The sequence below is a fragment of the Onychomys torridus genome, chromosome 2 (genome assembly GCF_903995425.1).
Source record: "Onychomys torridus chromosome 2, mOncTor1.1, whole genome shotgun sequence".
Lineage (NCBI taxonomy): Eukaryota > Metazoa > Chordata > Mammalia > Rodentia > Cricetidae > Onychomys > Onychomys torridus.
This window is the reverse complement of record NC_050444.1, coordinates 77,457,203-77,473,238: the sequence shown is the minus strand read 5'-3', so window position 1 is coordinate 77,473,238 and position 16,036 is coordinate 77,457,203. Positions and strand designations below refer to the sequence as shown.

At 52.4% G+C, this 16,036-nt stretch overlaps 1 protein-coding gene across 5 annotated transcripts in view; it reads left to right on the top strand.

The window, feature by feature from the left end:
- The first annotated feature begins 295 nt into the window (after nt 1–295).
- The window catches only part of Epb41l4b (erythrocyte membrane protein band 4.1 like 4B), a 150,253-nt gene continuing 134,512 nt past the window's right edge, over nt 296–16,036 (top strand). For all 5 annotated transcript variants that reach the window (XM_036177298.1, XM_036177296.1, XM_036177297.1 and 2 more), the window contains exon 1: nt 296–1,135. In XM_036177298.1, coding sequence (XP_036033191.1) covers nt 830–1,135 — 306 coding nt within the window. In that variant the 5' untranslated portion in view covers nt 296–829. The remainder of the gene's footprint in view (nt 1,136–16,036) is intronic.

The window sequence follows — 16,036 nt, the reverse complement described above, 5'->3', positions numbered from 1 at the left end:
CCTTTCACAAAGAGACGTGTTGTTCTCTGCCCCAGGAACAAGTTTTCCCAGGAAGGAGGCAGCCTTGTTTTCTTTATCCTATCAAGGAGGGGGAAACTCTGGGACTTCTCTGGGGGGTCCTGTGCGCCCGGAAACACGTGTGTGCACACCTACGTGTACACACGTGAGCGCACCTACAGCAGCAGGGGGCACTCGGGCCGGCAGGGGGCAGCACAGGCCCGGCGCAGCCCCGGGGGAGGAGGGCGTGCTGCAGTGCCGGCGGCGGCGGCGGCGGCGGCGGCGGCGGCGGCGGCTGGAGGTGCAGCCCTCCCAGGTGGGAGGCGGGGGCTGCGGGCGCAGGAAAAGGCGCCCCGGGAGCGGGCGCTCGGCTGGGGCCTCCTCGGGCCGGGCGCGGCGCGAGTGGGAGCGAGCGTGCCGGGAGCACGCAGGCGCTCTGCTCCAGCTGGCCCTCGGCCGGCGCGCGGCGCGGGAGCAGCCCGCAGCCGGGTCCCCTCGCAGGGCTCCTCGCAGGGGACAGCAGCTACGCAGTAGCCGGCACCGACCGACCGCCCCTTCAAGCGCGCAGCGGCGACAGCAGCGGGACGTTCCCCCGAGCCGCTCGCGCGCGCTCTCTCCCGCGCAGCTCCTCGCGGCGGGCGCTGGCTGGGCCGACGCGCCCCGCGGGCGGCCGGAGCGCGGCCTCGGCCTCGGCTGGGGCGGGAGCGAGCCCCGGGCCGCAGCCCGCTGGAGGCGGCGCAGCGCGGCGGGTACTGACGGCGGCGCCGGGCGCTCCCGGGCGGCGGCGCGGCGGCAGCGCAGGGGGCGGAGGCAGGGGGCGCCCCCGGCCAGGATGCTGCGGTTCCTGCGCCGGACCTTTGGCCGCCGCTCCATGCAGCGCTACGCGCGGGGCGCGGCGGGGCGCGGGGCCGCCGGGCTGGGGGACGAGCGCGACGGGGGCCCGCGAGGGGGCCCGGCCGCCGCCGTCAGCTCCTCGGTGCTGCCCGCCGCGCCCGGGGGCAGCGTGTTCCCGGCCGGCGGCGGGCCCCTGCTCACGGGCGGCGCGGCTGTGCACATCTCCGCCTCTGGAGCGGCCAAGGCCACCCTCTACTGCCGTGTCTTCCTGCTCGACGGAACCGAAGTGAGCGTGGACCTGCCGGTGAGTGACGCGGCGGGGCACTGGTAGCCTGCGCCCCTTGGGGCAGAGCCCCCCTCTCTCAGTGTTTCCCTCTGGCAAGCTTTCCGGGCCGCTCTTGGGGGACCCCTCCCCCATCTTCTGCCTGTACTCCGGAGTCTGAACCCTCCTGGACCACCAAGCCCGCGTATGTTGTGGGGCTCAGTCTTTGGCACCTTGCACCGAAGGGTTGCGTCTTCTTTGGCGCCCACCTAGGTTTTTGGGCCTCCCCCCTACCCCATTGCACACTGTCCCCACGTCCCGCGTCCCTTCCCCTTGGCGCAGGTGGCTGGCATTCCCTGCCAGTATTGGCCTTCCCATGCTGGCTGGGTTAAGTAGAATTTTTTAATGGATGCAGGGCTGCTCGGGGTGTATCTCGCTTTTGGTGTCAGGCCTTGATGAGACACTGGAGAAGAAATCTTTGCCGGCTGCCCAGCAGGTGCCCCAAGTTTGGAAAGACGGTTAGGGATCAGTTTTACCTCTCTGTCCTCTGCCGATCCCTTACGGATGGCCTCCACTCCTATCCCAAAGAGCCCCCTGCCTCACAACCTCGCAGGGGGCGGAGCGACTTGGGAGACAACTCTCAGGCCAGGTCAACTTTGAACGGGCAGAGGCCTCGGTGTGCTGGGAGTTGGCCCCAGTCCCCTCTGGATTGGCCTCCCGACTCCCTCCCACACCCGGCAGTGTGCGTGGGACGTGCAGGACATCCCGGGGTGGCAGCGCCGGGGCGTGTGTCCGGGCCACACACCCACAGGTGGTTGCACTGGGGCCCAGTTCCAGTGGCAAGCTAGGCCAGTGCCAGTATCTCCGGCAGGGAGTCCAGCCACCAAAAGAGTCTTTCTGGCCAGAGGGGCCAGTCAGAGCCAATCAAACCCATGCAATAACGGTGCACTCGGCGCTGCGGCAGACAGTACCTTCGGGAATCTTTGGCATGACTGAAGACACCGCAGTAATTGAGCCTTAGATGAGTTACAGATTGTCCGGAGCATTTAGGCCTTCCTGGGTGGCAGGGATCTTTTAAATTTAAAGAGAGAACTCTTTAACCTGTAAGGGTTTCAGATGGGAAAAATCAGCCTACCTGGTCTGGGCTCTAATGCTTCTTCGTGTGGGTTTAATTTGGAGACAGTTTCAATTTATGGTAGTTTAATTTTGTGGTTCTTGTGCTCCGTAGGAGAGCATTTTGTCATAAAAATATTCTTGCGGGGCCTTTTCATAGAAAAGGGGCCAACGTTCCCCAGCCCAGAGCTGTTGTCTTTTCCAAAGCGTTCTTGTCACTGCTCCCCAAGAATGAGGCTCTCCAGCTCTGATGCAGCTGGGGAGAGGCAGCCTGAGATCGGGGAGCAGAGGCGAGGTGAGTGGGCAGCTTGGGTTGGGAGAGGATGTGGCGCAGTTTGCATCTGGCAAAGGAATGCTATCTTTGGGAACTTTGCGGCACTCCTTGCCCGGTGATTTCCTTGCCTGGTCCCCAGGGATAATTGGCTTATAAAATGTATTGCTACTGTCAGGGTTGTGCGACAGGCTTAAGTGGTGTTTCTGAGATGAAAAATTGCAAACGGAGTCAAGTGCCTGTGTGCTAAATAGACCCAAACAGGTACACAAATGAACAGGTTGGGATGCTGGCTTACCGCAGCTGGTGGGGCCATGGGGGATGGGCACGCAGGCGTCTGAAAAGGATTCTTCCCTTTTTATAAAAGGGCACAGAAGAATTCCTCCATCCCGGGTTTCCTTTTGATGGCAGATATTTTTGATGCGTTTTTAAAAGATGTGTGATTTAGTGAACCCCGGGTTTTATTTATCCATACAGATGTAAAAACCATGCACCAGGTCCATAGGCAGATAAAAAGCGAATGCTGGCTTTGTTGTGTGAGCTTTCAGGGAGGAAAGATGAAGAAAAATTACCAGTAAACATGGCTCATTGATTTAAAGATTTATTAGATATTAGAATTGCATCACTCAGTCTCCTCCACCAATCTTCCCAGAGCTGAGTGTAAGTTCTTGTAATTAATTCTCCCAGTTAGGAGGTTTAGCGCCAGGCAGCCGGCTCCCATGTGGATCTGTAGTGTTTGTGCTGTTCCTTAGACCCACTTTCCTGGATTCCCTCTCTATGCCTCCTTCTAGGCATCTGACCCCACTTGGGCTTGCTCTGCTGTTTCTGGATTTTTACTGCTTCCTGGGCTCTGGCCTTGCCTGGCTGCTTGTCACACAGACAGGATTTACCTTTGACCTGATACCCCTAAGCTTCCTTCTGTATTGGATCACTTTTATAGAGATCCGGCTGGGGACCTGGCCAGTCTGACTATGACTCCTTTGTAATTAAAACCCTCGGGTGGCTTTAGCTTCAAGAATTCCTTTGCTCACCATACAAAAGTGGTGATGTGCTGTCATAATCCTCTTTATTAGTCTCTCTCAGGACAGACACGTGTGTTCCTAAATGGCCTCAAACACAGTAACACCCTCAGTATGACCAGGCTGTGGCACCTCAGTGCAGTTACTCATCATTTATGGGGTGTCTCGAATGGGCTAAGCTACTTGTTGTGAACACAAAGGTCAGTGAAGTATGGCCTGGAGGCTCTTGGAAGACACATTTGCAAAGATGGCTTTGTGTTCTGGGTAATGCTCATAGGAGAAAGGCTCCCTAGTGGGATGCCTGAGAAGGTTGAAATGGGGGGTGTGGGGTGTGGGGTCAGAAGGACTTCCTGAAGTTTTTGACGCTTGGAACGATAGGATCTTAAATCCACTGTCACTTGGCAAAGCCATGGTCCAGTTGTCTTAGTTAATCAAGGAAGATGCCACGGTCATTTTCCTGGTGAGTCCCCTCCAACAGACATAGAGTTGGGTTGGTCTAGTTGGTTGAATCTGCTGGCATTTCTGGTTCTGAACCCTTCATGTAGATAGTACTTTCTGAGTTGTGGATAAAACATTAACAAGAAGGTCTTTAGAACCCCCACCTATAACATGCCGTCCAAAGCGGGCTCGGTATACGAGTCTAGCCTCGGGGTGATACTCAGAGGGCCACCCTGAGCCATTTCTTTTCAGAAACCTGGCTCTACCATGGAGGGCACCTCCCTCCTGTTCCTCCAGCCTTGCAGCAGCAAGTCAGGTGTGGTCTGGTCTGAGGGAGCCAGGCACTTTCCTTCTATGAATGTGGCTGCAGATGCCACTCATTGGTGTGCTTGGCAGCGGCACCCACTGTTGACTAAACCCCTGGCATGGCTTGTGCCCGGGCCGCTTCTCAGCCCCGCCTCTGTTGCCTCTCTCTCTCTCTCTCTCTCTCTCTCTCTCTCTCTCTCTCTGTGTGTGTGTGTGTGTGTGTGTGTGTGTTGCACGCGCACCTCTGTTCGATCTTTCAGCAGCCCCGTGTGCAAAGCTGTTGGGACGGTGGCTTGCCAGTTAGCACTCCCGCCATGCCTTGCAGGGGAAGGCTGGTTGGCCAGTGTAGCGTTTGGCACAGTTGGTCTCAGCGTATCTGGAATTTGGCATTGACTCATTAGGGTACTGTGTAAACATGGAGAATTTCAGTGTTAACCTTACGGCTTCACCATGCCACCTTGGGCAGCTTCAGCTCTTGGTTTCCCTGTTCGTTAAAACGGGAAGGTGAAATGATTAAAAACAAATTACAGTGCCTCAGTAAGCAGCGAGACCCTGGAGGGTTGCTGGAAAGTTATAGTTTCATAAACTTCTCATCTTTTTCTTTGGGATGTGGAGAAGTCTTTTGAAAAATTGTAATATGGACTTTAGAAAAACACATGTGGGCTGTACCAGGCAGGCTTCCCATTGTTTAGTGGAATAGGAAGCTGGATGCTGTATGAGGGATGCTTTTTTTTTTTTTTTTTAACCACTCTGGAAGAGAAAAGAAGCCTCTGCATAGCCTCTTAGGGGGCCTGGTAGAATACACGTGGTACGGCATTAACGATCATATGCCTTATTTGGGAATTGAAAGTACATACCCATCCAAAGTGTGACGGGCGACTGAATTCAGAGGGCATAAAATGACCTCCCTTCAGTCGCTCCCTGAAGAGCTGGAATGGGCTGCTCTCAGAAGGCACAGAGCAAGCTAGGTTGTAGGATGCAGGCATTAGCACCGCCTTCTCACCCATGCAGTTAGAAGTAAGGCATGTTTTCTCAATCCCTGTAAAATTCTAGCAAAATGACTCTCTTAACTTCAACACATGTGAAGTTCATCAGGTCCCAGTGATTCTCCTGCCTCAGCCTTCCTTGGTGCTGCTGGGACTACAGCCATGTCTTAACTGTTCTCAGTTCATCTGAAGGGAGTGGTGCCTGCCTGCCTGCCTTCCTCCTTCCTTCCCTCCCTTCTTCCCTCCCTCCCTCCCTCCCTTCCTTTTTCCTTCCTCAAATAAAATTTGCAGAGCCCTTGGAGCCGGAGACGCTTGAGCAAAGGACCCTGGTTTGATTCCCAGCATCTACCTGGCAGCTCACAACTCTGTAACTCTGGTTCCAGGGGACCCACAGCACTCACTTGGGACACAAATGATGCAGAGACATACATGCAGGCAAAACACCTGTACTAATAAAATTAAAAATTAAACCCACAGAGTTCACCATTAGCATTTCGTGATTCAGTATTTTAGGGAACAGAGCTCCTGGCTGTTCATGGTCCTCCACTGAAGATGAGGCTGATAAGTGCTGTCCTTCACACCTTCCAGTAGACTCTGACTCTGGTGACAGACAAAGGCAACCGCACTATGCATTAAACCCACTGTGGGCGTGCGTGCGTGCGTGCGTGCGTGCGTGCGTGCGTGTGTGCGTGCATGTGTTGGAGGTGGGGCAGTCTTTGGCCTGGGTGTTGGCCTGTGCTGCAGAGAGTCACCTTTTGCTAGAGTGGAGTGGAGGCTTGGCTGGAGGATGCACTAGATGCCAGCTATGCTGCGGCAGTACTCCAGGTGAAGGGTGAGGAGGGCATGGCTGGGAGAGGGGGCAGAGGGCCCAGGGGCAGGTCACAGGTGGAATCAGGTGAGTATGTGAGGAAAGGGCCAGCTGCCAATGTGGAGCATACGTGGAGGACAGGTCTCCCCTCAGCCCCCATTGTTGGAAGGATGAGGTAGCGCAAAGGAACCCCCAGGTCTGACTGCCTCACGTGCCTTGCCTGGGCCAGGTCTTTTCCTGTAAATAGATGTTGGTGAATGGTGGCCCTGTGGCACTTGTCCCATCCTTTGCCACACCTTCAGTGGGACTCTTGGGTGTCTGTCCACATGGGTCATGAGTTTGTGTTGTTTCTGTAAAGGATGCCTCTGTTATAAAAGGTGAGCTGAGTTGGGGGTGAGAGAAGTGAGTGGTTGGCATCTTTCCCTGGTAGGAGGTGGTAGAGACTAGATCCTAGAAGCTGGTGCCACACTGGTCAATGTGAAGAAGTGTGTGTGTGTGTGGGGGGGTGACTGGTGAGTTGGGGCTCCCCTGGTCTCTTCCAGGGCCAGTAACATGACTCTCCAGAGGTACAAAGCTCTGAACAAACATTAACTTGCTAAGCACTTCCATGTGCGTGCACTCACTGAATTCTGTCCCTGGTTTTGAAATAGCAGAAGGCCATGGGGGTGAGCTTTCCCCTTTACATTCTTGTGTGGAAACTTAGAAAATTTCTAGCCTGGTAACCACAGAGATCCTCCTCCTCCACCAATGTGTTCTTCCCACCACTGGACCTCTTTGGCTGGCTACAGATGGCTCCGTCTGCTATGCTGCTCTACCCAGAGACAACCCCTCTTCAGAAGGGGTCCACACTCTGTCCATCACTTTCCTGGACAGCTTTCTGCTGCCAGGGCCACCTGCTGATTCATCAGGGCATCTCCTCTGGCTGGTGTGTAGGCCCCACCCCCTCTTTTGTCTCAGACTTCGAACAGGTTGCCAGCAGAAGGATTAGAAAATATGGAGAAGCCAAAGATGGTAAAACAGATTCTCAGATTTCATGAGAGGTTGGAACCACTGGGAACATTGTCCCGGGGCTCCATCTTTACTTTTTAATCTTTATATTCATATGGAAATGTGTCGTTTGGATGGTGAACTTAAATGGGCCAGTTGGAAAGGGTCCATTGACCCTGATCTTACAGTGAGGCTGTGCGCTCTTGTAAGTGCTCTTGTCAGTCCAGGAATGTACTGCAGAGTGGTCGGTGCTTGGAGCTCACTCCCTGGGTGAGCAGCAAGCTTGGAGCCCTCCTGTCTCCCACTCCTCCTCCTGTTGGCTGCTTAAAGGTTTTAGTGATACAGTCTCCAGTTCCTTGCCTCTGGGATCAGCTGCGAGAGGGTGACAACGGTTACTTTTAATTGTTAACTGAGACAATGTTGAACAACCCCAGAGGAGCTCTCAGTGAGAGATTGACTGGATTGGCTTGACCTGCGGGTCTGATGGGGGGGATGGAATGGGGGGGAAGGATTGCCTTGCTTATGTTAATTTGATGCAGGAAGACCAGCCTCAATGTGGACAGCGCTGTTCCCTGGATTTGGGTCCTGAACTGTGTGAGAGGAAGCAGCGGAAGCAGTAAGCAGGCTCTGGACTGTGCATGGGACTAGTTGCTTCAAGTTCCTGTAACCTGGAATTGTGAATGAAATCAACCCTTTCTCTCCTAAGTTGTTTTTTGTTCCTTAACTTGCCAGCTAAGCCCCCAGGCTCTCCTGTAAAACTCAGGGATAAGGACAGGCAGCCTTTGTGAGCATTCTGAAGGATAATCCCAGGACCCCTGAGCATGGAGCCAGGGAACAGAAGTGCCTCTATGCCACTATGCTAGGGAGGGTGCTGTCTTCGCCTGTCAGCAACGTCCGGAAAAGCTCCAGCTTTTAGAGCTGCTCTGTTGGATGTGTCCCCTGCACCCCAGTGTCTCGAATCTTGTATCTTCTGCAGCCTCAGTGGTTCCTCTCCAGCTAACTGTATCATCTCACCTGGCTGCTTGATTTTAATGTGCATTTATGAAAATTGTTTTCCTATGTGTTTTTGCTTGCATAAGGCACATTTTCTAGAGTCAACAAAGGCCTATGGAGCTCTTCCAGAGTGTTGGAGGAGGGGGTGTTTCTTGGGTTCCTAGTCCGAGGTAGACATGTAACCCCACAGGAAGCAGTCCAAGGGAGGAGCCACTGAACTGGGTGGTAGAGGTGGAAAAGCTTTGATGCCCACAGTGACTGGGGCTGTCCCAGAGGATGCATAGGGGTACAGCTGCTGTCCTTTGCTGGAAGGTATCTGGGCAGCAGGTGCAAATGCATGGAGAATGGGAGGGAGAGGGGGAACTCACTCCTTGGGGGGCAGGTATGGAGGGCTGTGAACTCTCACTGTGTCCCTGGGTCTTAAAGGAGTGGGTGAGGGACCTTTGAAGTACATGAGAGCCTGGATCTGTGCTCAGGGCTTCCGGGATTACCCTTCTGGAAGCTTACAAAGACTGACTGCTTTTCCCAGAGTTTTACAGGAGAGCCAGGCTTGGCTGGCAAGTTAAGAAACCTGCCTGAAGCCACATAGCTAGCAGGGTCCAGGTTCAGGCACAGACTGGAGGAAATGTTGGTCTGAGAACTCTGGCAGCTCACCTGGATATGGAATGAGTGGATGGCTCTGAGCCTGCCCCAGGGGTCCACAGGTGCCTGGGGACCCCAGAGTCTCATGAAGATTTCTGCCTTTGAAGGCCGCTTAGCACCTCCAGAACTTGGGTTCACATCTGCAGTGCATTGATTGAGTGCAGTTTCTTAAAGATGCATGCTGACCTGAGTGCCATTCTTCAACATCTGGGCTAAAAAGCAGTCTTCAGGAAGAAGAGCCCAGTGGGACAACATTCAAACTGTCATCCAGAAAGCCGTCTCCGTTTCCCCATCCTGCTGCTGCATAGCAACTGTTGGGGTGCCCTTTGCTCTCTTTAGTCTTTGTGCTTTTGTACACACGTTGATAAGCACGGCGGCCTTTGTTTTGATTTGTTTTGTAGCCTGGGAGTTGAACCCATGGCCCTGTTCGTGGCTAGGCAAGTATTCTCCATTGCCAAACCTGCCCCTTTCTTAGCAAAATATTTTCCAGCTGTTCAGGTTTCCTGAGCTTCTCACCCTCTTGGTACTGCTCTGGCTGACTTAAATCCACCCTGCCTCTCTGTGTGTGGCAAGTGAGTAATACCTGCCTCTGCCTTCTCCGTCTCCGGGGGTTGGCGGGTGATGTGTAGAGCATCTGCTCTCCTGCCTGTTAAACACCCTGCCTCCCAGGCTCACGGAATTTGTGTCATCTCTTTAAGGCCTTGTCTGGCAAGGCCTTCCCTTCCCCTTCCCGGGGGTCTCCAGAGAGCAGATGTCCGCAGGCCCTGTGCCTGGTAAATGTGGTCCATTCAGATTCTGTCAAGGTTTCCGGGCTCCTTTTCCGTTGTTTGCCCAGCTGGCGTGCACAGGCGTGGTTCTTGTTTCCTCACTGTTCTGGGTAGTGCATGTCCCTGGCTCTGCTTTGCCACTCTCTCTCTCTCTTGCTCTGGAGTTTGGGTTCAGTGTGCTGCTTCTGAGCAGTTTTTTTTTTTCCTGGATCTCTCCCCCAGTCCTAGCTGGCGATGTGCAGCTTTTTTTCTGATAGTTAAGATCTGGAAGAGTCCTCGGGACCCCCCAGTGATTCCTTGGCACCCAAAGTTGAGCTTGGTCCTAGTGTGGGGTCACCCACCTTGCTTTCCTCTCTGAGCTTAGCGTCCACAAGTGCCTGCAGAGGTGACATCCCTCGGCGCTGTGATGCTCTTCCAGGCCCACAGCCTCATCCGACTGTTGTCATCCGTGTCATGGCCTTAGCTTTTGACAGGCCTGGAAGTACCTATTCACTGTCTGCTCCCTTGTTCGGCTGCACCCACCCTGACTGGAACTTTTCAGAACTCATAAAGCAACAGAGAGCCAACCGTTTGAACAATTTTTAAATGTATAGCCAGTATATCATCCATCTCTAGAGCTTTTTAAAAATCTTCTTAAATGGAAACTCCAGCCCCATTTGAACACTAACTCTCCATGTCCTTCCCCCCTCCCTCCCCCTCATCCTTCTTATAGGTGCTGTTGAGATGCTGGAAAACAACTTGGCCTCGTATTTAATAGGCCAAGCTTACCCTTCCTAGCTTCCAGGCCCAACTCCTTTCTACTTTTTGTCCTTTCGAAGTTGACTGTTCTCATGTCCTTAAGTAGACTCCTGCAACATTTGCCTTGCTTGTATCATTTAGCAATGACCTTCCCAGCTGTAGCCTGTACACAGCATACTGTTTATCCTTTTACCCAAATCAGAGAATTGTATGAATTTGGGACCTCTCAGTCCTCCCATTCAATAGTGCCCTCTTTGGAGCTGTGGATGCCCTCAGCCCTTAACTCCTGTTCTTACTTGATTTTAATTAACTAATTATTTTGCGTGTGCTTGGGGATGAGAGGGTAGGCACATGCCATGGTGCATGTCTGGTAGGCCGAAGATGCCCTGCAGGAATTGGTTCTCTGCTTCTACCTTGTGGCTCCTGGGGATCAAAATCAGATCATCAGGCTTGGCATCAGGCACCTCCACCTGCTGTGCCCTTCCCTCCTGATTGGTGGATTTCAGGCATCTGTCTCCCTGGGGTCCTGCTCTTTTTTCATTCTCTTCTAACACTGTCTCAGTCTGGTGGTGGCGGGAGGGGAGGTGACGAGCCGGTTCCCTTACACTTTTGTCAGGGTTGCCCAGGATCGGCAAGTCTTCTCGAGCACATTCAAGAATGAAATATAACTCCAAAAGGCTTTTCCTTTTGGTTTTTTGAGACAGGGTCTCACTTTAGCCCAGGCTGACCTAGAGCTCACTGTGTAGCCCATTCTGGTCTCAAACTCACATCAGTCCTCTTATAACCTTATCCTCCCCAATGCTAGGATTGTAGGTGTGAGGCACCATGCCTGGCCAGACATTCTGTAACAGGAAGAATCTGAATAAAAACAGTGCAGTGAAGATCCTTCTACTACCACCCAGCTTAAGCACAGACTGGTCCCCAGTGCACATGGCTCTGAAACGCTTTGCAGACCGACTACATTCCTTCTCTCCCTCCCGAAGCTCGCCTTTCATCCTTCTTTTTGTTTAAGGACTTTCCCTAAAGCAGGACATTGTTAGTTGCTTGTGCTATGAGCTGAGGTGGTTTTTCATTTAGCCTGTGCGCATGAGACCCATCCATGATGATGAGGTACCTGGGGTGCTAACTGCTCTACACTTACTCTGCTGCATAACTATAATGGAATCCGTTGATCCTTTGGGGATATTTGGAATGTTTTCAGTTTAGAGCTATATGGAAAAAGCAAAACAACACTCACTTTGTCGAGTTACCTTGGTCCCCAGGTAAGCATGTGCAAGTGTTTCCTCCAGGAGGCATGGCTAGCAGGGAGGGTGGGCTGGGTCTCTTACTACTATGCCAGGTTGTTTCCCAGCATCCCAAGAGCACCTAAAGGCATCTGTGATCCTCCTCTACTGTCCGGCATTCTGCAGCTTTTTGTTTTAGGTCTGCAGTCTAGGGGGAGTGACATCAATGTTGGGATCTTCCTTTTGTGGAGCTGGGGACTGACCCAGGTCCTCATGAATGCTGGGCAGGTATCCTGCTACTGGGCCAGCCCACCCCCACCCCACCCCCACCCCGCCTTCACTTTCCCCCAGTGATGGGTAGGATTAAGCTTCCAGTGTTAGTCACGTGGATTCCTGCTGGAAGGCGCCGAGATTTCTGCCCGCCTTTGGTGTCATTGTGCTTCCCCATTGTGCTGTGACCTTTCCCCTTCACGCCACCTCCTCAGGGAGATGGTCTGCTAATCCGGTCCCTTGGAGAACACACCGCGGACAAGCTTCCTTGCTGGCTTCTCCTCACGGAGGAGGAGGAGGAGTTACTGTTTGACTCCTCTGTCACTCAGAATGAGCTGCTTTAGCAGATGCTGGGGCTTCCGGTGAGCAGTGGTGACACGCGAGTCTTGGCTTCCTTGTGCATTGTTTGTGTACGTGTGTGTGTGTGTGTGTGTGTGTGTGTGTGTGTGTGGTGTGTGTGTGTGGTGTGTGTGTGTGGTGTGTGTGTGTGTGTGTGTGGGGTGTGTGTGTGGGGTGTGTGTGTGTGTGTGTGTGTGTGTGGTGTGTGTGTGTGTGTGTGTGTGTGTGTACATGAGTGCACCTGTATGTGGAGGAGGCCAGAGGACAATTGAAGGTGCTATTTCTCAGGTGCCATCCATCCTGTTCTTTTTTTAAAAAAAAATTCTCTCTCTCTTCCCCTTTCTACCTCCCCCCTTCCCTTTCCCGTGTGTGTGTGTGTGTGTGTGTGTGTGTGTGTGTGAGAGAGAGAGAGAGAGAGAGAGAGAGAGAGAGAGAGAGATGTGTGAGCACACGGGATGCAACAAGCGTGTGGAGTGTGGAGGTCAGAGGACAACTTTGTGGACTCAGTTCTCCCTCTTACCCTTACTTGGGTTCTGGGATCAAACCTTCAAGCGGGTCCCCGGCTTGCATAGTAAGTAAGCACCTTTACCCAATGAGCGGCTCTGAGGCCACAGTCTCCTATTGGCTGATAGTCTGTTAATCTGGCTGGACAAGGAGCCCCCAGGACCCATACTTAGCTTTTTATACGGGGGTCTGGAGATTGAATTTTAGATCCTCATGCTTTTAAGGTAAGCGCCATGCTGACTGACCGGTCACCCCAGAACTGTATGATGGGCTCTAAGTGTATATCATGACAATTCGGTATTTACCCAGGCGTACTGTTACTCATTTATACCTACAGCTCTAGCCCTCCCCAGCGACTCTACGATAAGTTTCACATATGCCAGTTCAAGCATATACTTCATTAGGTGTCCCTGGAAGAGAAGGCTATACTTTAAAAGGTATCCACAAGTCTGCAGAAGCATCTCAGTGTAACAATTGCATTTTAGTATCACGTATTTAGCTAATGTCAAGATTTTCCTCGGGTTTTTAGCAAAGTCTGTTTATTGCATTTTGTTGACAGTCTCCATGAGGCAGTTGTTTAGACCTTTCTCCTCTTTCAGTTTTCACATTTCAGCATGTATCTGTTGAAGAAGCTGAGACGTCTGTCCTATGTATGTCCCTTGTTTTCTGGATTTTGCTATATTTGGTCACCCTGGCAACGGGTTGCGTTTGAAGCACCTGAGCCAGGACATGTACGTCATTAGGATGAGTTCTGATGCTCAGAAAGGGTGAGTGGAGATCAGTAACTACATCTGATGTAGATGCTCAGGGGGAAGGCCTAGGGTGGGCCTGCAGGATGACAGAAGACTCCCGGATGAATAGAAAATACCACCGAGAAGCTTGGGGCCCTGAAGGCAAGCGGGGGATCAGCTTTCATGGTGGCTGGAACAGCATATGCAAAGGCACTGAGGCTGGAAAGAACATGTTCAAGCTTCTGCTCCTTGCTGTGCGTCTGCCAGTACGCTTAACCATCTCCCACTGATCTTGCCTCATGGAAGAGGTCCAAATTCCTCTCGGTAGATGTGAGGAAGGAATGTTTTCTTTTCTTCTGTCGACTTTCGGTTTCATCACCAGCTCCTTGACACAAGGCACTCCTTTATCCTGTTCTCTCCTGTCTGGGTACCCTTTACCCTCCCAGGAGGCCCTCTGCAAGCCCTGTCTATCTCTCCCAGCTGGATAGGCCAGCGTGTTTCCAGGAGCACAGAGCAAAGGAACACTCTCGACAGTTGGAATAACGGAGTCGTAGGCCTCATGGAGCCAGTGGAGACCACCTGCTCCAAAGCCTGCTTCTAGGTTGGATTCACTTTTCCAGACACCTAGGAATGCTCACTGCTCTCTCCAGCCCATGATGAGAGTGTAAACAGAGTAGCTTCAGGAAGGCGGGTCTCTCAGATTTTCTTGGTGACACTCACTTAGCCTCTCCGAGGCTCCACTGTCTGCCTCTTCTAAAGCAGGCAGGGTTCTTCCCAGCCATGGGCGGGTTCTCCGGCCTATGATATGGACAAGGCCTTCCTCCAGGCACCTGATATTTGGTAAAGGCCCAGGAGGGTTAGTTATTAACCTGCCGTGAACCCTCACCTGCCCACCCCAGGTGTTTCATCAGCCGCTAGCCTTTTATTGCTCCTGGCCTGAGCGACCCATCCTGTATCTGTTAGTCAGCATCAGCACCTCTTTGATGACAGCAAGGGTGGCTGGTCAGAGTTCAGGGAGGGCCCCAGGCTGGCTTGCACCCGGGGTCCAGGTCAGGCCATCAGTGGCAGATCCAGTAGCATGAGAAGACTGTGGGATCAAGACTGTCTTAATGGGAACAGGAGGAATCTAAGGTTGGAAGTGTTTTCCTAGGATACACTACTATTCGAGAGCTAGGGATTTGTTCAACTTTGAATCCAGAAAACCTCAGCGGTGTGGGGAGTGGAGAGACTCACTGCTCCCCCTTATTTTGTGGCTGAGCAAAATGAGTCTGTAGCCTCATCCAAGTGTGGAGGTGCATGTCTGTGATCTCAGTCTTGAGGAGGCTGAGGCAGGAGGACCATTCATTACGCATTCTGGGGTAGGCTTGATGACATCATGAGACCCAGTCTCAGAAAGTAGTGACATCTAAAGTAGAATCTACAGTTCCTTCATTAAAGAGGCCGCTAAAGGAAAGCAGAAAGTTTGTACGCTGTGCGTGTATGTACTGGGTGTGTATGTGCTGGGTGTTGGTATGTGTGTGCTGTGTGCGCTCTGTGTGTGTGTGTGTGTGTGTGTGTGTGTGTGTGAGAGAGAGAGAGAGAGAGAGAGAGAGAGAGAGAGAGAGAGAGAGACAGACAGACAAACAGGTGCCCGTGGAAGTCAGAGAACAACCTGGGGTACTGGTCCTTGCCCTTCACCTTGTTTGAGACAGAAACTCTTTACTGTTTGCTGTGTGTCTGTCAGGCTAGCTGGCCTGTGAGCTTCCTGGGGCTCTGTGTCTGCCTCCCCTCTCTGTGTGGGAGTGTTGGAATTGCAGATATGTGTTCTTCTGCCTCTGCTTTTTCACGTGGGTTCTGAGCATTGGAACTCGGGGCCTGACACTTGCACAGTAAGAACATTACCCACTGAGCCCTTTCCCTGCCTTGTGCTCTCTTTAAAAGAAAAAGGATTGGGTGTGCTAGAATTACTGTAATGTGCCACTTAGTTTCTTCACTCATGGAGAGGTGAGCCTTCCCCACTCAGGAGTTGCCCAGATGGCCAGTGTATTCCACTTACCAAGAGACCTGTTCTATTTTAGCTCTCTCATTTATCAAAAGAAACACGCCTCAGAGCCCCTCGCTTATGTTAGACCCTCTGTGGGGATGGCAGATGCTCAGAAACAGGGCTCTACTCTCCAGGAGCTCACGTAGGGCAGGGTCCAGGGTTGTCCTTGACATGCTTTGTACATTCTCTGCCCCTCCTAAAGAGGAGGCCAGATGACTTGCCTTGATGTCCTAGGTGAATCTGTCCCAGACTCTAGGACTCTAGGTCTTCACTGAAAGGACAGAGCTCAGTGGGTCTCTCCTTCCTAGTGTCCCAGACTTCCTAGTGTCCAGAAAAGTCCTGGCTTTTTCTGGAGCTAATGAGTTATGATAATATTGCTTAAAATTTTATTTATTTATTTTATGTGTATGGGTATTTTGCCTACATGTATGTCTGTTTATCATTGGGCAAGCCTGGTGCCTGTGAAGGCCAGAAGGTGTGGAATCCCCTGGTACTGGAGTTATAGATAGTTGTAAGCTGCCATGTGGGTGCTGGGAATTGAACCTGAACCCTCTGGAAGAGCAGCTAGTGGCCTTAACCACTGAGCTATCTCTCCAGCCTCTGTGATTTTTTTTCAAGTTTCTTACATCCTAGACTCTCCTGGGAAGCTTTTCAAAGTCCACCTTCTGGAACACACCCAAGGTTCTTGGTAACCCCAGGATGGCTGGGGCAGAATGCTGTCCTCAGAATGTTTCAAGGCTTCTAGGCAATTTCTTGGACATCATTAAAATGGAGAACTAGTGTTT